We start from the raw sequence: 19,960 nt of genomic DNA, 5'->3' as shown, positions 1-19,960 counted from the left end.
CATTAGGTTGCTACAACCTAATTTATATTGCTAAAGGGCAAAAACTTTATTGTTTTGTTTGGCTTAGTTTGGAAGCATTCACTTAGAGTGACCAGATGTTCCAATTTAATAGGGACAGCCCTGATTTTGGGGTCTTTTTCTTATATAGGCTCCTGTTACCTCCCACCCCCTGTCCCGATTTTTCACACTTGCTGTCTGGTCACCCTACATTCACTAGAGCTTGCTGAGAGTTGACACATAGCCCTTTTGGTGAAAAATGCAGATTTGATGATACTGAAGCAGTTTGAGAATTTTTGTTGGTTTTGCTGAATCGTTTCATCCAAAAAAATCCCTACAAAATTCCAAAAAGTCAAAACATTTTCTCTAGACATTTTAAAAACAAACCATTTTGATTGTTTGGTTCCAAATTACTTTTTGCTTCAAAACTTCCCCTAATTTTTTTTTAAATCAAAAATGTTAAAAAGGCTCAACATCTAAATGATTTTTTGGGGGGAATAAGGGGGTAGCCAAATTAAAAAAAAAAAGTTTTTGGTTCAACCCAAAACATTCGTTCCTTTTTTTAAAAAAAGAGTTGCCAATGGACAAAAAAAATCATTATTCACACAGCCCTAATTCTCACCTCTAGGACCCAGGATGTTTGAATCTAGGTCCCCAGTGATGCTTTTATTTAAGCCCATTGTTGACACCACAGTTCAATGCCAGAGGGAGAGTTATCAGCCTTCCGCTGAAATGCTAAGGAGAGGCCTCATTAGCCCCACCTCAGTCTGTCCATGATCAACTGAACTGAGGCTCTTTCAGAAAAAATTGGACCGAATCCTAGTGTCCTAGCCAGAATTCCCTCTCTCAGTAGAACATTCCTACTAATGCAGAAGTCTGTATGGGAGTGGTCAAGTGCTGTACATATTTGCCTACACTGTCACTCCTGATATTTAATTCATCACCCATGAAATACTGGTCTAGGCTGCCAGAAGGAAAAGGGCTATTTGTAAAATCAAATGCTATTCTTTAATAATACTTTTCATGACAGATGTGGCGCTGATATGTCATAATGCTATGAATATTGCTGTGTAAGTTTTATGAGGGGAAGTTGTTGTATGTTGGGATGATTCGAATTTCCTGCATGACTGCATTGATCTAATTTATATTGGTGGTAGTGGTACATTTATCATACACCTAGAATGCTTGAATTCAACTGGATCTGGGGAGGCAGACAACACAGTAGGTCCCAGATAAGAACACCCAAGCACACACTTGAAAGACAATGGCATCCTTCCAGGCTGTAGGCCAAAGAGACACAGCCGTTTTGCCTGACTGGGAGGCTAGAGATTAAAAGGACTATAAACAGTTATAAAAAGTCTTGATCCCCGCGAAGGAAGTGAGTTGCTGCGGGGCTGTCCAGGGAGTGTCATTGGACAGGAAGACAAGCTGACAAAGAGGCTCTGCAGAAGAGTCTACAGGGAGTTAGGTGATGGTTAGACACCTGGTAAGCAGACGTGTATAGGCCACTCTGTTGTTTATAAGACATGCTTTTTCTTAGATGCTGTTCTGCTAGATAAACGATACTTTGCTTTAAGGAAGCAGTTGGGTCACTAGTTACCACTGTCATTGCCCTGCAGGGAACAGAACTGCAGGGTCTGAGCCCAAGTCAGACCTGCTAAAGCAGTCACTGCTAGCACCTGGGTCACTGCCACCCAGAACTTAATATTAAGGGAAGAATTGCATGATTCAGCCCTGAGTTCAGGTGACACCTGGAGGCCCGAGACCTCAGAGAGGGATGCAATCGATGAGCCCAAGAGAAGTCAGAGGTGTGGTTCCCCAATAACTGCGTCACTTAATACTTGCCACCCTCAAATGCTGAGCAGATGCTAAGAACACTCCTAAGAGCTAGGTAGTTACGTACTAGTATTCTCATTTTACACATAAAGACACAGAGAAGCCAAGTGACTTGGCAAAATCACAGAGCGAGTCAGAGCTAGCAATAGAGCTCAGGAGTTCCTGAGTCTCTTGCCAGTGCTCATTCCTCTAGACCGTGCAGCCCTACTCATATTCAGGGAGATGCCCAATATCTCACAACAAAGTCTGCAACAGTGGTAGTAAGTGAATGCAGGTCTCACCACTCCCAGGCTTGTGTTTTAACTTACAGACCACTGTCTCTCCTACCCTACCACGATCATATGCATACCTGTGTCCTTCCCCCAACTGTGTCGCTTCCTAAAATACAGCCTTGCAATCGCACCAGTCTGCATCCTGTGAGCCTTGTCCAAAACCCACTGAAATCAAAGGAAAGACTCTCACTGACTTCACTGATTTGTGGATCCGGTCCTGACTCGACCCCTGTGCTACTCCATGAATCTTGTAGGGTGGAGCGCTATGTGTGAAGACTTCCCTTGCTTTAATGGGGGTGTGCTCAACAGGCTTTTGATTGATCCGTCACTAGCACTGTGTACCCAGCTGATGTACTAGAACAAGCAGTGATTGATACTGCACACTGAATTCATCCATCTTGGCTGGTCGAGATGACTTCATAATACATTAACAGAGAAAAAAATCGTAAATTACAGCAATGCAGTCTCAACACCATGGGCTTTTAATTACTCAATAGAAAATAATGCCCAGATCCTTATTTAAAAATAAACCTACTCCAGAGTCTACAGTAAGAATATCAACGCTCATTCAGATTCCCCTTAAAAATCTCTTTTCTGCCGTCACCTCTGACAATTAAAAAAAACAAAAGACCCAAGAACAAAATCCCTAATGTAATTGAACTATCCCGCTGCTTAACCCCCTTGCTAAGTAACCATGGGATATCATTACCGTGAGCCTGCACCTTTGTCTCTTTCCCACCACATTTTTGTGTTCATTTATGATGCTCATTTGTTTGCTTCATTTCTCAATTTAGGCCCTGATCCTACAAACACTCGCACAAGAATTCCCATTGAACTGAATGGGGCAGTTCATGTTTGTAAAGCTGCTCATATGCATAGGAATTTGCAAAATCGGGAACTTAGACTGGAAGCTCTTTGGAGCAGGGGCAGTGCCGTTACTTCTTCCCGTTAAGCATCTGGTCCACATGGATGTTAGAAAGAGCTAATTACATCACAGCTTACAACAGTGACATCGGTCGTTTACGCTATTACTGTACTGTTCTTTAGAAGTATGCTACATATATAATTATTCTTCCTCGACTATGTTGTACATTTTAAAACACGTGCAATCATGCCATACTCCTGAAGAAGAGTCTGTGTAAACTCGAAAGCTTGTCTCTGTCACCAACAGAAGTTGGTTCAATAAAAGATATTACCCTCACCCACCTTGTCTCTCCAATACTCCTGTTAACATGTGTGTAGATTTGTTGTTTTGATAGATTGCTGAGATATACAATTTTTGATGTATTTCTTTGTTACAGGTCTTCAGTACTTTAAAAATGTTGTGTTGGTGGCATCTCCCCAGGATCGATATGTCCCATTCCATTCAGCAAGGATAGAAATGTGCAAAACCGCACTTAAAGACCGGCACACAGGTATGATAAGACCCTGCCTGTGTTCACAAAACCATTGAGTTGATTGGTTGTTTGTTTAGGTCTTTTGTACAGCTGAGGATGTTGCATCAGAATGGTTGTTTGCATTCACCGTTTAAAAAATAATTGAAAACTTAAGCCGGACAATTTTCTCATCCCATAGGAAGCTATTGAAATCAGTACAGGACCTACGTATAAAGCTTTTTGTGTGATGAAAACAAATTTCATTCAAGATTGTAATCAAAGGCTTCCCCCCTCCATTTCTGTTTAAAAAGTGGTGATGATTATGCTGCTAAGGGAGGAAAGGATAGTTCAGTGGTTTGAGCATTGGCCTGCTAAACCCAGGGTTGTGAGTTCAACCCTTGAGGGGGGCCATTTAGGGATCTGGGGCAAAAATCAGGGGGTTGGACTAGATGACCTCCCGTGGTCCCGTCCAACCTAATAGTGTTATATGATAGAATTTGTTGCCAGCATCGTTGTTTACCAGCCTGCTGAATTACCACTGTTCTTTCTCCTTTGTTTCTCATCATGAGCCTGGTCCAAAGCCCACTGAAGTCAATGGGAGTCTTTTCTTTATTTTCAATAGACATTGGAACATAGCCCTTATGATTTAAGCCTCGGTCCCATCCGAAATCCTTTCTGGATTTTGTAGACTTGGAGCAAATCCCTTGACGTCAGAGGAGACACCTCCTCTGCTTTTACCAAGATTGTCTTTGTCCCTGCGAATTCCCTTTTATTATCCACAAACACACTGTTCATTTAGAGGCCACCGCACAGCTCCATTTTAATGGACCTGTCATAAATAATGGCAAATGCATAGCAGTCTGATTCTTCTGCCACCGGTTTCATGTGAATGATTGATTTGAATTGGGTTATTCCTGATTTACCCCGGTGTACGTGAGAAGAGACATCCATGACCAACAGGTCAAAAATGATGCCTGGTATTATCAGTCTCTCAGCTGTAGTTAGCAGCAACAGAGGGTCCTGTGGCACCTTTGAGACTAACAGAAGTACTGGGAGCATAAGCTTTCGTGGGTAAGAACCTCACTTCTTCAGCTGTAGTTCTTTCCCTCCGCTTCCCCCACTGCTTTCCTCCAGCCCGGACATAAGTTGAGGAGGGAAGGACATCTTCCCACCCATTCCTCAGGCATTCCTCTCACAGGAAAACACAAGGCCCAATAGGACCCAGATCCAGATTCAATATAAATCATTCAAATCCCTACAGAGCATTACCTGCTTTCTTCACCAGCCTCCTAAAAACACCTCAAGATAGTGTTCTGGAATAGACAGGCAGGGTGTTCTGGCCTTAGCTGGTTCCCCGTCGAGTCCCAAAGGAGCTGTATGCCCCATGCCCCATTGCTAGCCCATCTGAACTCTACCTTACAGAGAAGGAAGGGTCCAATTCTGTTACCTCTGAGAAGATAATGGGGGTTTTGCTCTTCACTTCAATGGGATCAGGCGTGAGTCCTGAGGTACTTTATACAGCGTAACACTCAGAACTTCATACTAATAATCCTAGCAGACCCATCAGGCCGCTCTGTATGCCCTGGATCCACTTCCGATTAGCAGTAATATGGCATTTGATCCATCTTCTTGATGGACTCTCCTCTAGAATCCAGTGTCCTGGCACCTTTCAGGTTTCCCCATCCAGGTGCCAGGGTATAATTGCACTGAGCGGAGAAGACCCATCACCAAGTCACTAACACTTTCACTGCCTCTTAAAATCTCTTTCAGGTCCCATTTACGCAGAGATGATAAACAACCTCCTCCAGCCTTTGGTCGGGGCAAAGGACTGCACTTTAATCAGACACAACGTGTTCCATGCGCTCCCCAACACTGCCAACACGCTGATTGGACGGGCCGCCCACATAGCCGTGCTGGACTCTGAACTTTTCCTGGAGAAGTTTTTCCTCGTGGCAGGACTCAACTACTTCAAATAGCACCCGAAGCACTGGGTAACAAAGGAAAAGCAGAGGGTTCAATGGCATAGAAGCCCTTAGCCAAAAGAGTGCAGTATTAGAAATGAGTAACATGCACGTGATGAGGTGGGACCCTAACACTCATCCCATTTTCATTTATGTTTCAGAGAATAAAGTGCTGTGGCTTTAAGATATTCCAACTTCCAAATATTGGTGCTTTTGGAAGACACAAATATTCATGTTCAGTTCCATGTTCTCTTTTGATTGTTCACCTAAGACAAAAGCCACTTCTGAAACAGAGAACAAAAATAAGAAGGCCAACTCTGTAGATGTGACTGAACCAACATGAGTCCAACCTCTGTTAAATATCACTCGAGGGACACAGTCTTCTTTGATTTCACGCTCATGTACTTAATAAGAAAGCTATACATCTGTAGCACTTTTGTTGGGGGTAGTTAATACAAGAGAAAACAAGCATATATGAACTCAGGTTAAAACCTCCTTTTTGATGAACTGGACAATATGAAAAATATGTATGTGGTCAGAATCCTTGATAGCTTCAGTGGTTCCATTTGTCTAAAGAAAATGCACAGATGGTTCCATTATCCGTCCTCATTTGTAACATTCATGCAGTCAAGGCATGGAAGAGGGGAAAAGAAATATTTAAATAAAAGGAAGGAGTTTTTATAAAGCCTTTAAAAAACTCCATTTCATGTGAAATAAATGAACTCAAGATAGAAGCAATCAAAGCAAGAGAGGTATATTGGAATAATCATGGGATTAACTCATCTTCTGTTAGCATCTCTCCTGTTTACATTTATGGACAAACATTGTTTTTGCTTGTCTTTATAACCAAGGTACATTTTTTTAAATCTTTACCTAAGTACATTGGCCCCAGTTTTTAAAAAAATATTGGTATACTGAGCTGGTATTCAAAGTCATGCCAATTAATAGTACCACCAAAGCAATCAAAGGCAATAGGTTGTAGCTTTTTAACAGAAGGTTGTGAAATGCTTCAAAATACAGGGCCCTTCTATTATGCACTTTCTGAAATATGTTAGTCCCATCTGGAACACCGTATGCAGTCCTGACTACCACAGCACTAAAGCTGGTAGAAAATTTTTAAAGAGAAATTATTAAAAAATATTCAAATTGTTTCCCACTTCCAAAATTGACCCACTTTCCACTTTTTCAATTTTTGTGTTTTTTATTGAAATTTTTATCAAAGATATGATCAAAATTCTAAATGCTAAATTTTGATAACTATTTCAGTAAGTTTTCCTAACGTATTTGATCAATTTTCAATAAAAAAGTCACATTTTTTGCAAAGAAAAATAATAAAAAATTGGAACTGTTGGGAAAAAATCAACAGCCCTTCATGAAATATTTTGTTTTTGAAAGAAGGCAACTCTGTAATGAAAACCATGGTGTTCAGAAAAATGATGAGCAGCTCTTCATACAGTAGATCTTGTAGGGTGTCCAGTGAAGAACTACAAAGATGGTAGCAGATGTCAAGAATCTAAATTATGAGTTAAGGTAAAGGAAATTATGTTCCCTGAAAGAGGAGATTTCAAAAAGCTCTAAGGGAAACTTTGAAATATTGTGACAGGTTTCAGAGGGGTAGCTGTGTTAGTCTGTATCAGTAGAAACAAGGAGTCCTTGTGGCACCTTAGAGACTAACACATTTATTTGGGCATAAGCTTTCATGGGCTATAACTGATGAAGTGGGTTATAGCCCATGAAAGCTTATGCCCAAATAAACATGTTAGTCTCTAAGGTGCCACAAGGACTCCTCGTTGTTGTTGTTGTTGTTGAAATATTGTGAAAAACAAGACGATTCACTTGAGTGGTGGAATTTAGGCAGAATATTTACTGAACAGGGTCATTAGCAAATGGAACTTCTGTGGCAAGCAACTGATGCAAAAAAATGAATAGGCTTAACACCAGTGTTTGATTCTAGATACAAAGGACAGGGCTGATGGTGCTAATAACAAGAAGGTGGAATTAAGATCAGCAGAAAGTGGGCAGGTATGCTGGGCCTGGACACCATTTTCTGTCCCTTAAAGGTCATGTTGAAATGAAAAAGTAATAGTAAGCACTTATATAGCATCTTTGGAAACATTAAATATTAATCAACACTCCAGTGAGATATGTGAGTAAGTCTTATCATCCTCAGGTCCTCATTATCAACTTCACAGGTGGATAGCTTAAAGCTGAGAGGTTATATGACTTGCCCAAGGCTACAAAGGGAGTCTGTGTCAGAGCCAGGCCTGGCACTGAGGAATCCTGGCTCCCAGTTCTGTATTCAGACCACCAGATCATATCTCTGTCTCTGCAATTTTAGTGCCAGCTAAACTTATTTACCACACAATTTATCTACTTCTGCATCAATATTTGTATGAAAGTTCTAACAATAATTATAATGGTGTATATAGCATTGGGTTTCATATAGATAGAAGGTAGTCTTTTTGCATTTATTTAATTTTTATGCCAGAAAATAATTTATACAGAAAAGGTGTTGTTTAGTTCAATCTCTTATACTTGAATATTTATAACATTCTCAGTGAGTACCCTGGAGAGTAACGATTCCTACATTTAGACCAATGGTATCTGACCTTGGAACAGTTTTGCCTTGCATTTGTCCATTAGGCACGACACCTTGCCTTTATTCTATGTGTGTGTGTGCGAGTGTGTGACACTCCTAAGCCAATGGGAGTTTTGCATAAAACGAGTGGCAAGATTGTCCCTATGTGATATTCATTAAGGGGCCTGATCCAAATCCCATGGAAGTCAATGGGAATCTTGCCATTGATTTTAATGGGAGTTGGATTAGGCCCATACAACCCGGTCCCTTGAAGAACATTACAGACAGCTGCCGTGGTTCTAAGATAAAGCCTAGAAATGTCATTCTTTTAAAATGACTGGTTGTAGATTTTATCTTCCCTGTGCTGCCAGAATGTTGTGAGAAATATTGGCAATAACAGTCCAGTTTGATGTTGATTTGAAGTTATCAGGTGTCTTGGGGTTGTTTGTTTGTTTGTTTGTTTTAATTGGGATGCTTTAATTGGGATGCTTTGTAAAGACCCTGAGTAGTGTAAAACCTATCTTACCTACAAGTATATATTAGAAATTACATGCAGCCATTATAATGTATATGACATCTTAAATGTTTGAACATCATTAAACTAATCAATTTGGACTCATTTGGAAAGGCTTTTTATGTCAATTTCTATATATGTATATATATATATATTCTATATATATATATCACCTTATTAATAACTATCATTGTAGTAAGCAAAATATCTGCAGAGCTGATTGTCTAGCATCTTGGTTACAGTGTAGACTTTGGGGGTTGTGTTTTTTCATGAAGACCCTCTTTAATATCTAGTCAGCAAAAGTATACCCCAGTATTGCCAGTAGCAATTGTTTTTACATTCAAACCAGACAAATCGCGCGTAGTAGATTTAAACTGATATAACTGTGGAGCCACACTTGTGATCTCAGCAGTCGTACGGGTCACTACAGAGAGATGGGGGTTTCAAGAACTGGGGGAGAGGTGGAGAGGAAGGGCCAGATCCTCAACTGGTGTAAATCGCCACAGCACCACTGAAACCACATGAAACTGTGCTACATACCAGCTAAGGATGTGGGCCAAATTCTGACTTTTGATAAGTCATTTAGGGCCTAATCCAAAACCCTCTGAAGTCAATAGCTAACTTAAGTTTGTGTTCAATGAGCACTGGATCACATCCCATGTCATGTATATTGTATATCTTGACTTTAGCAAAGCTTTTGATATGGTCTCCCACAGTATTCTTGCCAGCAAGTTAAAAAAGTATGGATTGGATGAATGGACTACAAGGTGGATAGAAAGCTGGCTAGATTGTCAGACTCAATGGGTAGTGATCAATGGCTCGATGTCTAGTTGGCAGCTGGTATCAAGCGGAGTGCCCCAGATGTCGGTCCTGGGGCCGGTTTTGTTCAACATCTTTATCAGTGATCTGGATGATGGGATTAATTGCACCCTCAGCAAGTTCACAGATGACACTAAGGTGGGGGAAGAGGTAGATACGCTGGAGGATAGGGATAGGGTCCAGAATGACCTAGACAAATTGGAGGATTGGGCCAAAAGAAATCTGATGAGGTTCAACAAGGACAAGTGCAAAGTCCTGCACTTAGGAAGGAAGAATCCCATGTACCAATACAGGCTGGGGACTGACTGGCTAAACAGCAGTTCTGCAGAAAAGGACCTGTGGATTACAGTGGACGAGAAGCTGGATATGAGTCAGCAGTGTGCCCTTGTTGCCAAGAAGGCCAACGGCATATTGTGCTGTATTAGTAGGAGCATTGCCAGCAGATCGAGGGAAGTGATTATTTCCATCTATTCGGCACTGGTGAGGCCACACCTGGAGTATTGCGTCCAGTTTCGTACCCCCACTACAGAAGGGATGTGGACAAATTGGAGAGAGTCCAATGGAGGGCAACAAAAATGATTAGGGGACTGGGGCACATGACTTACGAGGAGAGGCTAAGGAAACATGGGTTATTTAGTCTGCAGAAGAGAAGAGTGAAGGGGAATTTGATAGCAGCCTTCAACTACCTGAAGGGGGGTTCCAAAGAGGATGGACCTAGGCTGTTTTCAGTGGTGGCATATGACAGAACAAGAAGCAATTGTCTCAAGTTGCAGTGGGGGAGATCTAGGTTGGATATTAGGAAACACTACTTCACTAGGAGGGCGGTGAAGCACTGGAGTGGATTACCTAGGGAGGTGGTGGAATCTCCATCCTTAGAAGTTTTTAAGGCCCAGCTTGACAAAGCCTTGGCTGGGATGATTTAGTTGGTGTTGGTCCTGCTTTGAGCAGGGGATTGGACTAGATGACCTCCTGAGGTCTCTTCCAACCCTAATATTCTATGATTCTATATCTGATTCATCACATCAACCAAGACAATTCTTTCATTCTGCTCTGATTGGAATCACTTGGTGAAGGTTCAAGATCTAATCCTGAAATCATAGTCCACACTGACTTCAGGGCGAGTTGTCTTGAATGAGTAGTGAAGAACTGCAACATTTGGCCCTAGATATTAATTATTACCAGACCCTCATATAGCCGTGTGGCCAGCTGAATAGTTACCTGGAGATTTTCAGTCACTTCTTAAAAAGCAATCCACATGGTCACAGGCAACATTTTAGACACATCACATTCATAATATCCCAAATGCATGACATATCCTGGGAATTTTTATTATCTTGAGGTGGTTTCTGAACCATTTCGGCTATCTCCTCTTCAGTGACAGGATTTTCTAGTTCTGTGTGAGATGCCATATTATTCTGAAAGCCAAACAAAACAAACTCATAACATTGTATGGACAGATTCATAAGAACAGCTTAATGAACTGTCTTTTTAACAAAAAATTATAATGTATAAGAGTCTGTGGTATAAAAGCTTTGATATTAAGTATGTGGAAAAATAGGAGGCATTTTAAAACAACTATAGCATTTTGGTAGATATTATGCTCCATTAATAGCTAGGCTAAATTCCTTTCATAGCTTCTAATACAGTGCAGAGTGTCTTGCCAATTCTCTGTTTTGGATGAATTCTATCTCACTTGTAATTGTTGGCTACAGATCTCATTTTTTGCATTTCTCAGTTTTAATGCCAAGACAACTGGCACACACAAGGACTATATTTCAGCATTACAACTTGTCAGGGGGAAATGTTTGAATTCAAACTGCCCCTCTGGTTCATAGAAGTAAACTTAACTTCAGCTGTATGTGAGTGAACATCAGCTACATGTATGTGGAATAGCAGCAGCCTCTAGGGCTTGGCTAGATTAATTTCAGAGGGTCATATTTTTTGTCATCCTCTTAACCCACATTGGAAACATTCTGTATGCATGGAAAAATCGTTGCATGAGCACACTGTGTGTTTGTGCACCTGAGTACTGACTATTCAGTTTGCACATACAAGTGCAAGATTTTGCAGATACAGTGGGATACACCCGCACATATTAAAGGGATGACTACTAAGGTCCTTTAAAGATCTGGCTGCAAGTATTCATTCTTCGGGCTTGTCATATGTGCCCTTTTTCTCTTTTATAAAGTGATTTAGTCAGTCAAAATTGTGCCAAACTGTTGCCTTTAATGGAAGCTGAAGGTGCTCGGCACCTCACAGGATCATGAGTTTGAGTCTGAAGAGTTTGAAATCTTAGCGTGCACAGATGCTGCACGGCCTTGGAGAATTATAACAGTAATAACAATACTCAGTGCTTTTAATCTCCAAAGCACTTACAGACATTTGCTAGCCAATCCTCACAGCAGGTTTGTGTGGCGGGGAGTCAGCATTACCCCCTTTTACCAACCATGATTCGGCGGCAGAGGGATCAAACGGCATGCCCATGCTCACAGCAGGAGTTTGCGTCAAAGGGGGAATTAGAATTCATGAGCGTCTTGCTCCCAGTCCTGTATGCAGAGCAGGGCAGCTCCGCTCTCTTACAACACTACATCTGAAACAGCTGGTCTGCTCTGATATTAATGCAGTAGGAAATGGCAATTGTAATACAACCAGGTCATCTAACAGCATTGTTAGCCTCTTACCTTTCAGGGGCCAACTGAAGTCTCTAAGCCTAACTAATGCAAATATCCCATAATCATCTGTGATGTTCAAGATAGTGTGGGTCCGGATCCAGAAGTGGTATCAACGGAGCTAATATATGCCAGCTAGGCACCTGGCCCACAGTTTGTATATTTTATCTATAAACTGACTTTTCCATCAGAAGAACGGTTTCCAAGCACCATATTTCATGTTAGATGTTCTCACCCTGGGGATTCTGATACCAAGTATCATGTTCCACACACAGCAGTTTAGTCTGTGTTTTATACTGTACCAGTCCTTACAGTCAGTAGTTTTGATATTAAATATTTAGTCATAGTAAATGAGGTGAATGAACAGCATTTCTTAGCTAGGTCTCTGATATTTACCAAATTTCCCCCAGTACTTTGTCCAGTGCATGTAATATCGGGCCAGTTCCTCAGCTGGAATAAATCAGCATCGCTCCGCTGAAGTCAGAGATCAGCAGCGTATTCACCTGCATGAATTCAGTGCAGCTATACCAGTTTACTCCAACAGAGGACCTGGCCACGATAGTTAAGTGCTTTGGTAAATATATGGCAGTTATCTGATTTTGAACCAGATGGTCTTTCTTTTCTTCCAGCTTTTTAAGACATCCAAACAGAAGCCTTTTCGCAAGGTCCCCTGGTGCTACTGTCCCTGGCTCCCATCTCCTTAAACCCCTAACAGCATCAGCAACTATGTATAAGCTGCTGATGTATGATGTTTTGGAAGATCGGATGCTTCTTGCTAGATTACCCTTTTGATATTTTTGCTTGCAAGGAAAAGTTGGTGGGAACAGTGAATCGAGTCTATATTTCCAGGTACAGAGTTACTTCAGCTGAGCTTTTACTAACGGACGTGTGCATTTTATATACCGGGGTGACCAAACTGTGGCTTGTGAGCCACATGCGGCTCTTTTACAGTTAAAGTGAGACTCTCTGAGCCTCACATGCCCTCCCCATTCTCCACCTACCAGAGTGGAGGGGGGGAGCTCAGGACCTCTGGGTGGGGTGGTGAGGTAGGGGCTTCTATCCAGCGAGGAGGAGGTCTTGGGGCTTCAGACCTACAGGTGCACCTGCTGGTGCTTGGGGCTTCAGCTGAAATTGCGAGCTCCTGCAGTCATCTCCTGAGGTGCAGAAGCCCTGACTCCCGGCAGGTGCGCCACGACTCTCAAATTTCTGAAGATTGTCATATGCGGCTCGGTGGGTCAGTAAGGTTGGCCACCCCTGTTATATATTTTAAGGTATACCTAATCCTGCCTGGGAAGAGGGGGGAGGATTAGATGACCTCTTGAGGTCCCTTGCAGCCTTATATTTCTAGGGCTACGTCTACACTACCGCGGTAAGTCGGCCTACGCTACGCAACTCCAACTACGTGAATAATGTAGCTGGAGTGGACATACCTTAGGTCGAGTCACCATGGGGTCTTCACCACAGGGGGTCGAGACGAGAAACTCTCTTGTTGACTTACCTTACTCTTCTCGTTGGGGGTAGAGTACAGGGGTCGACTGGAGAGCAATCTGCTGTTGATTTGGCGGGTCTTCACTAGACCCGCTAAATCGACTGCCAGTGGATCGATGTCAGAGCATTGATCCCGGCTGTAGTGTAGACAGAGCCTAGGATTCTAGCTTGTTTATAACAAAACAGACTCATCAGGACATAGGCTAACAATTACAAACCATAGTGCCTCATTTTAGGAGACGTGGAACACCCACAGCTTCCATTGCCTACAGCAGAGCTGTGGGTGTTGAGCATTGCTGAAATTTCCATCAGGCTATTTTTATTTAGGTGCCTAAATATGGATTCTGGTGCCTAAGATAAGGTGCACAGGTTTGACGATGTTGGACATGGGGCATTTTCCTCTGTTCATAACATCACCTTTTGGAGTTGAGCATTTTGAGCATTACGTACAAGTGGCATGGAAAGGCAAAGAATTATAAAGGAGCCAGATCTTCAGCTGGTGTAAACTGGCAGCATCACAGGAAGTCACTGGAACTATGCTGATTTATACCATTTGAGAGTCTAGTCCATTAGCACTTAGAGCAGAATATCTGGAGCCAAGATGCAAAAGTCCCACAACAAGGAGGAGTATCAGACCCCACTGCTCCCATTCTGGAGCTCTATCTTCCATTCTTAGGTGGATATCAACTGATTGGTCTGGTCTGCACCTTGGCTGCAGATTGGGCCCCATCCAGTCATTGAATCCACTCCCATCAGTAACTTGTTCTGCTTGCAGCTCTCTGTGGCATGGTCTCCAAGTGCAGCTCCTGGTATCTGTTCGTCAGGGCTTCCCTGAATTGCTCTTTGCCCAAGCACTCATGCAGGCAGATATTTCTCAGTCTCAGTCTATAACCAAGGTCACCAAAATGTGTTACTGCCCCTCAAGATAGTTCCCTTCCTCAAATCTGTGATCCCCTCTGGGGCGGCAGTCATACGTGCAGGTGAGGATGAACCCTTTCTTCCAGCTGGACTTTCCTGTGGTTGCTGTGCTCCAGCAGAATGTTTGCCATGACTAAACTTAACCCTCACTGAGCTCTTGACTAGAAACTGGAAAGAAGATTCTCTAGTTCATTTCGGCTTTGTGACAGCTAGATACCTTGTCCATTTAATGCCCTGCTCCTAGGCATCAGGTTGTCCTGGACCCTGCTGCACAGGGCCGGCTCCAGGCACCAGCAAAACAAGCAGGTGCTTGGGGCGGCACATTTCTAGGGGCGGCATTCTGGCAACGGCCATCATAGGCGCCGACTCCGGGCATGGGGAAAAAGTGCCCCCGCCGCCCCAGCTCGCCTCCACTCTGCCTCCGCCTGCTCCCCTGAGCGCGTTGCCACTTCGCTTCTCCCCCCTCCCTCCCAGGCTTGCCGGGTGCAAAACAGTGCTCGGGGGAGGTGGCGGGGCTGGGGATTTGGGGAAGGGGTTCGGAAGGGGTGGAGTTGGAGCGGGGCCGGGGGCAGGGGGCACAAAAAAAAAAGAGCGGGCAGCCAAAATGTTTTTTGCTTGGGGCAGCAAAAATCCTAGAGCCGGCCCTGCTGCTGCATCATGCATCCTAGCATTGATTCTTTACATCACCACACTCTGCCACCAGTCGTGACTTACATCCCATGACTGCGCACTGTACAAACATCATGAGATTAGCTAGATCACTGCAATGCAGGTTTTTCGGATCACTTTAACGCCAGAGACCTGAGAATTAACACACACTTCTAAAGAAAAGAACTTGACCAGTTACTTAACAAAATACAGAATGAGCCTTCTCCTGCTTACCCTGGAAGCTATGGCAACCCTGCCATTCAACCTGATGAACCTCTCACTTATACTTATTTGTCCATATACAATGCTACTACAGTATTTGGCAAAATCATGCAGTTGGCCATGTTTGCTCAAGGGAAATCCATTTCTACACTGCTGAGGTCAGGATAGAGGTGCACTGGCAGAACAATTATATATCTGCACAGCACCAGCTTCCATTACATCTGGCCCTAGGTGGCACTATCAGTCCATAAATTCACCTTATTAATTTTTCTAAAGTAAGTTCTTTCTACAGCAACCATTACCCGCCCATGTTACACTCCCACTCCAAGGATGGCATTAAAATTGAGGTTTTATTAACCTTAATAAATTTATATTTTATATTTATATTTTAAAAACCCAACAACAATAAAGGCAGCCTGCATAAGCCCCACATCAGCTCCATCTCCCTGGAACACAACCACCACCACCTTCCTGGGACCACATCTTTCTTCCTCACTGTGTTCCCTTTTACCTCTTCAGCTCTGCTCTGAACCCTTAAAGGGACAGGGCACAGGTAAATTAACTTTGACATTCTCTTCTGAGTGCAACACTTCCCCTTGTAAATGTCATGTTGTCCCAACATTTCAATAAACAAAATATCTAACATTCAGTCCACCATTTTGACTTATTAGCAGTCATCTATGAGTTGCTCTGAACAATTTAAATTCCCAAAGATACTCCTATCGTAGGAAATACCCATTCCCGTTCAATGGCTTAGCAGTCATTGGGCATAACAAAACAACGTCTAAATAAACATAACAACAAATTACCCAGAACTATAAAACACTTGATGTAGATCAACTTCCATACCATAATTCAATATTACTTACATCAGTCTTAGATAGAATTCAGGATAAGTTACAGAAATAGGTACTGCGTTCGGCATGTGACAAACATTAGAATAACCCCCTGGTGCATTCACCAGTCCAATAGTTGTAGTTAGTGTCAAAGTTAGACTCAGGACTCATAGTTTGTCAGACCACTCTGTTTTATTAGCACAGCGCTCTGCTAATACATTCAGATAATGTGAGCCTCCATGCAAGATTCAAACAGTCTTATTTATACAGATAAAAGGGTGTAAACTAAACAAAGGGACAGAGAGAGCAAAATTGTAAAATATGCATGGAGCACAATATGCATAACCTGCTTCCTTGTTAACTCTTATCGATCTAAGACTAATGCTTCACCAATTGCCCTTAAGTGGCAAGTTAAGCAGTTAATGTCTGCGTTCCTGCCCCCCTGGCTTGCAGCATTTCTCATTTCTACTTAAAGGTACATACAGCATTCTTTAATTCATTCTATTTCTTTAATATAATTCATTTCACTTTCACAATACCCAGAACTATAAAACACTTGATGTACATCAACTTCCATACCATAATTCAATATTACTTACATCAGTCTTAGATAGAATTCAGGATAAGTTACAGAAATAGGTACTGCGTTCGGCATGTGACAAACATTAGAATAACCCCCTGGTGCATTCACCAGTCCAATAGTTGTAGTTAGACACTGATAAGTAGATGTTCCTAAGTGTTCATATGTCAGTGTCTGTGGGGCTCTTCTCTCTCTAGTTAGATGACTTCCCAGTCAGTGGGTTGTTCTGATGACCTTATACACTACTGGTTTTGGGTTCCATGGTTTCATTTAGGTTGCCATAACTTTCAACAGCTGCTGTGAATGTCACATAAGTCTGAGGAGCCTTTTCCAAGTGTACAGGATCAACAAACTCCTCATTTCCCAGTTGTAGATGAAGTGTTTCTAGTTCTGGATTCAGAGTCTCTATGTCATGGATAGTATCTAGTATCATCACATAATGTAGTTCATCTTCCCTCTCACTATCAGAATCACAGGAGTCTAAATTCCTGTCCTCATTTTGAGCTCTTATTGCATTCGTTTTCCTTGTTCTCTTTGGCTATGCCTGCACTACAAGTTAGGGGTGTGAATCCCATGGTCACGTACACATACTTACCCAATGGGTATGTACTCAACACAGTTCAGCCATGCCTCCGCTGCTTCTACCCGTGCTACTGCAGCTACACTGCCATTTATACTTGCACTAGCTCAATTAAAGCTAGCATTAGAATTTGAGCAGGAGCAGGGGAATCACAGCCCTCGCTGGTAGTGTACCTGTAGCCTGTGTCTTCTGCTGGGGTGGTTTGGAGATCAGTGGTATATCCAAGGGTAAGAAGTTACAGCAAAGTAGAAGATTAAGGTGAAGAACTCTAAGACCTCTTTTCGATCTTCTGCTTCACTGGCCTATCCCCTTTCCTTTCAAGTACAACATGAATTTTGTCTTCACAGTAAGACCTGAATTTGCTTGGTCCCCCTTTCTCTGAAAGATCCCAGACAAGACTTGGCACCATGGACTTTTAGATCATAGTGATTCTTACAACAAGTAGCAGATTTCAGAGAACATTTTGATGCCAGTTCGTAAGCTTCTTTGCTCTTCTGTTTCCATTTCTTGGTGTCATCTTTATGGTTGAGGTGCAGATTAAGAGTTTATAGGTTGACCAAATGCGATGTCAATGGGCAAATGTGGTGATCATCTATATAATAAATAGGAGGGTGAGAACCCTGCAGCTAAATTTCATGTACAGTTGTAGGTATAAATTATCTTATTAAGGAGTGCTTCCAGTTTTACTTTTGATCTGATTTTACTCTCAGCATAGGCAGAAGAGTGTGGTTCAACCTTTCTGCTTGCCCATTGCCCTGTGGATCATCGGGGCTGTGCAAGATGTTTCATTTCTACAGTAGTGCTGCAACTTTTTGAGTAAATTATTTTCAATCTCTGCCCCTGGGTCATGATGATCCTTTTGGGGAAACCAAATTTTAAAACAAAGGCACTGACAATCTGGTCTGCGACGGTCTTTCCTGACTTGATGGTGGGAGGGTCGGTTGGGACAAACCTAGTGAAATGACCCACTATAACTAAGGGGTCTTCACATCCTCCTTTGCTTTTCGACAGGTAATAGCACCTTAAGACGTCCCTTAGTTTTGGAAGGCTCAGATGTGTCTTTCGCTCTGAGCTGCTCCTGAGACTGTCGTGAGCAATCTGCTCTGCTTACAGCTTCAAGGATCTCTTCCTCAGTGGATCCCTTTTGAATCCCACTTTCAAGCTGATAAGCCAAACTAAGAAAACGTAACCAGTCATTTTGGTGGTTGTTGCCAATGTGGCCGGTTATTTTAAAATCCCATTTTTTAAACTGGTTCTGTTTTCTGGAGTGGGGATGACCACAGTTTCACAGCGATCTTGGTTTTAATTTCCTACATGCTTGCCAGGAAGTGTTCTTCAAGCAACTTTCGTTTTTCCACATACTGTTTCTGAATTGTCTTTACTGTAGTGGCTTCAATCAGCTCTTTTTTCTTTTCTTAATTTCTTTCTTTTTCTTTTTCTTTTTCTTTTTTTTTGTAAGTGGCTTGTTATATGTTTGATTAGAGACAAATGGCTTTTTGTGCAATTTTACTGTGCTCTCTCCCAGAAATGTCCAGACAGTCACAGACTACTCATGTTCTAGATGGGATAAGAGTCCTCCTACCTCCATAAGAATGTCCTCTAGCTCTCTCCCAACCATAGTGCTTGCAAACAATTACATCTTCCTCTCTGCTTTCAGAGAAAACTGCCTTTCTTCAGAACCACTTTTCTGTTTTCATTGCCTTCTGACAGCTCGCCACAGAACAGTCTGCAGCAGCTTCATCTCTCAGAGAGGTCAGATCACTGCAGTTCAGTCTTGCCTGCCTGGGCTCGCCAAATGTTATACTCCCAGTCCAGGGATGGGTTTAAAACTGAGGTTTTATTAAACTTAATATAAAAAACAAATGAACAAAGGCAGCCTGCATGAGCCCCACACCAGCTCAGTGTCACCAGAACACAACATCACCACCCCCTGGGACTACACCTTTCTTCCCCTCCATGTTCCTTTTTTACCTTTGAGCAGTGCTCCAAACCCTTAAAGAGACAGGACACCGGTAAATTAACCCCGACATTCCCTCGTGAGTGTTAAACCTAACATAGTGAAATCAGATTAGGGAGCTGTTATTCTTATTTGTTTCTTGGAGTGCCCAAGATGCACATAGGTGCTTTCCAAAGAGAAATATGGCCCGATCCCTGCCCTGAAGAGAAAAGCCTGTGAACAGAGTCCCACCGGTGTAAAGTTGATTTAAGTGAGAGGAGAATCAGGTCCATTGACTTAATGGTGAAGATTCAGGCCCTATACACAGTATTGATTTAATTAGTTCCTAAAGAACAGATGTGCCGCAGGTTTCATTAAAAGAAAAGTCAAGGGAGAAAATGTAAATTAACTTTCTCTAACCAAACTGCATCAGATCAATGAGGATATACTGAAGGCTTGATTTCAGGCAAGGCTTCATTAACAGTGTCACTTCTGCACATGCCACTTAGAACACTTTCGGTCTGCTTGCAGCCTTCTGGGAGCTCTAACAGCTGCATGCATAGGAGACAAATTTGCACCCACAAAGCCTCTGTCCATACATATGGGCTTTGCATAGGGTTACCATACGTCCGGATTTTCCTGGACATGTCCGGCTTTTTGGGCTCCAAATCCCCGTCCGGGGGGAAAGCCCAAAAAGCCGGACATGTCCGGGAAAATCGGGACATGCCGG

At 42.5% G+C, this 19,960-nt stretch overlaps 1 protein-coding gene across 2 annotated transcripts in view; it reads left to right on the top strand.

Moving 5' to 3' along the window:
* Positions 1 to 7,105, top strand: part of FAM135B (family with sequence similarity 135 member B) — a 348,914-nt gene extending 341,809 nt beyond the window's left edge. For both annotated transcript variants that reach the window (XM_034763663.1, XM_034763664.1), the window contains exons 19-20: positions 3,407 to 3,520; positions 5,252 to 7,105. In XM_034763663.1, coding sequence (XP_034619554.1) covers positions 3,407 to 3,520; positions 5,252 to 5,457 — 320 coding nt within the window. In that variant the 3' untranslated portion in view covers positions 5,458 to 7,105. The remainder of the gene's footprint in view (positions 1 to 3,406; positions 3,521 to 5,251) is intronic.
* The last annotated feature ends 12,855 nt before the right edge of the window (positions 7,106 to 19,960 follow it).

The sequence above is a fragment of the Trachemys scripta genome, chromosome 2 (assembly GCF_013100865.1).
Source record: "Trachemys scripta elegans isolate TJP31775 chromosome 2, CAS_Tse_1.0, whole genome shotgun sequence".
Classification (NCBI taxonomy): Eukaryota; Metazoa; Chordata; order Testudines; family Emydidae; genus Trachemys; species Trachemys scripta.
The sequence above is the reverse complement of the archived record's forward strand: the minus strand, read 5'-3'. Positions and strand labels throughout refer to the sequence as shown.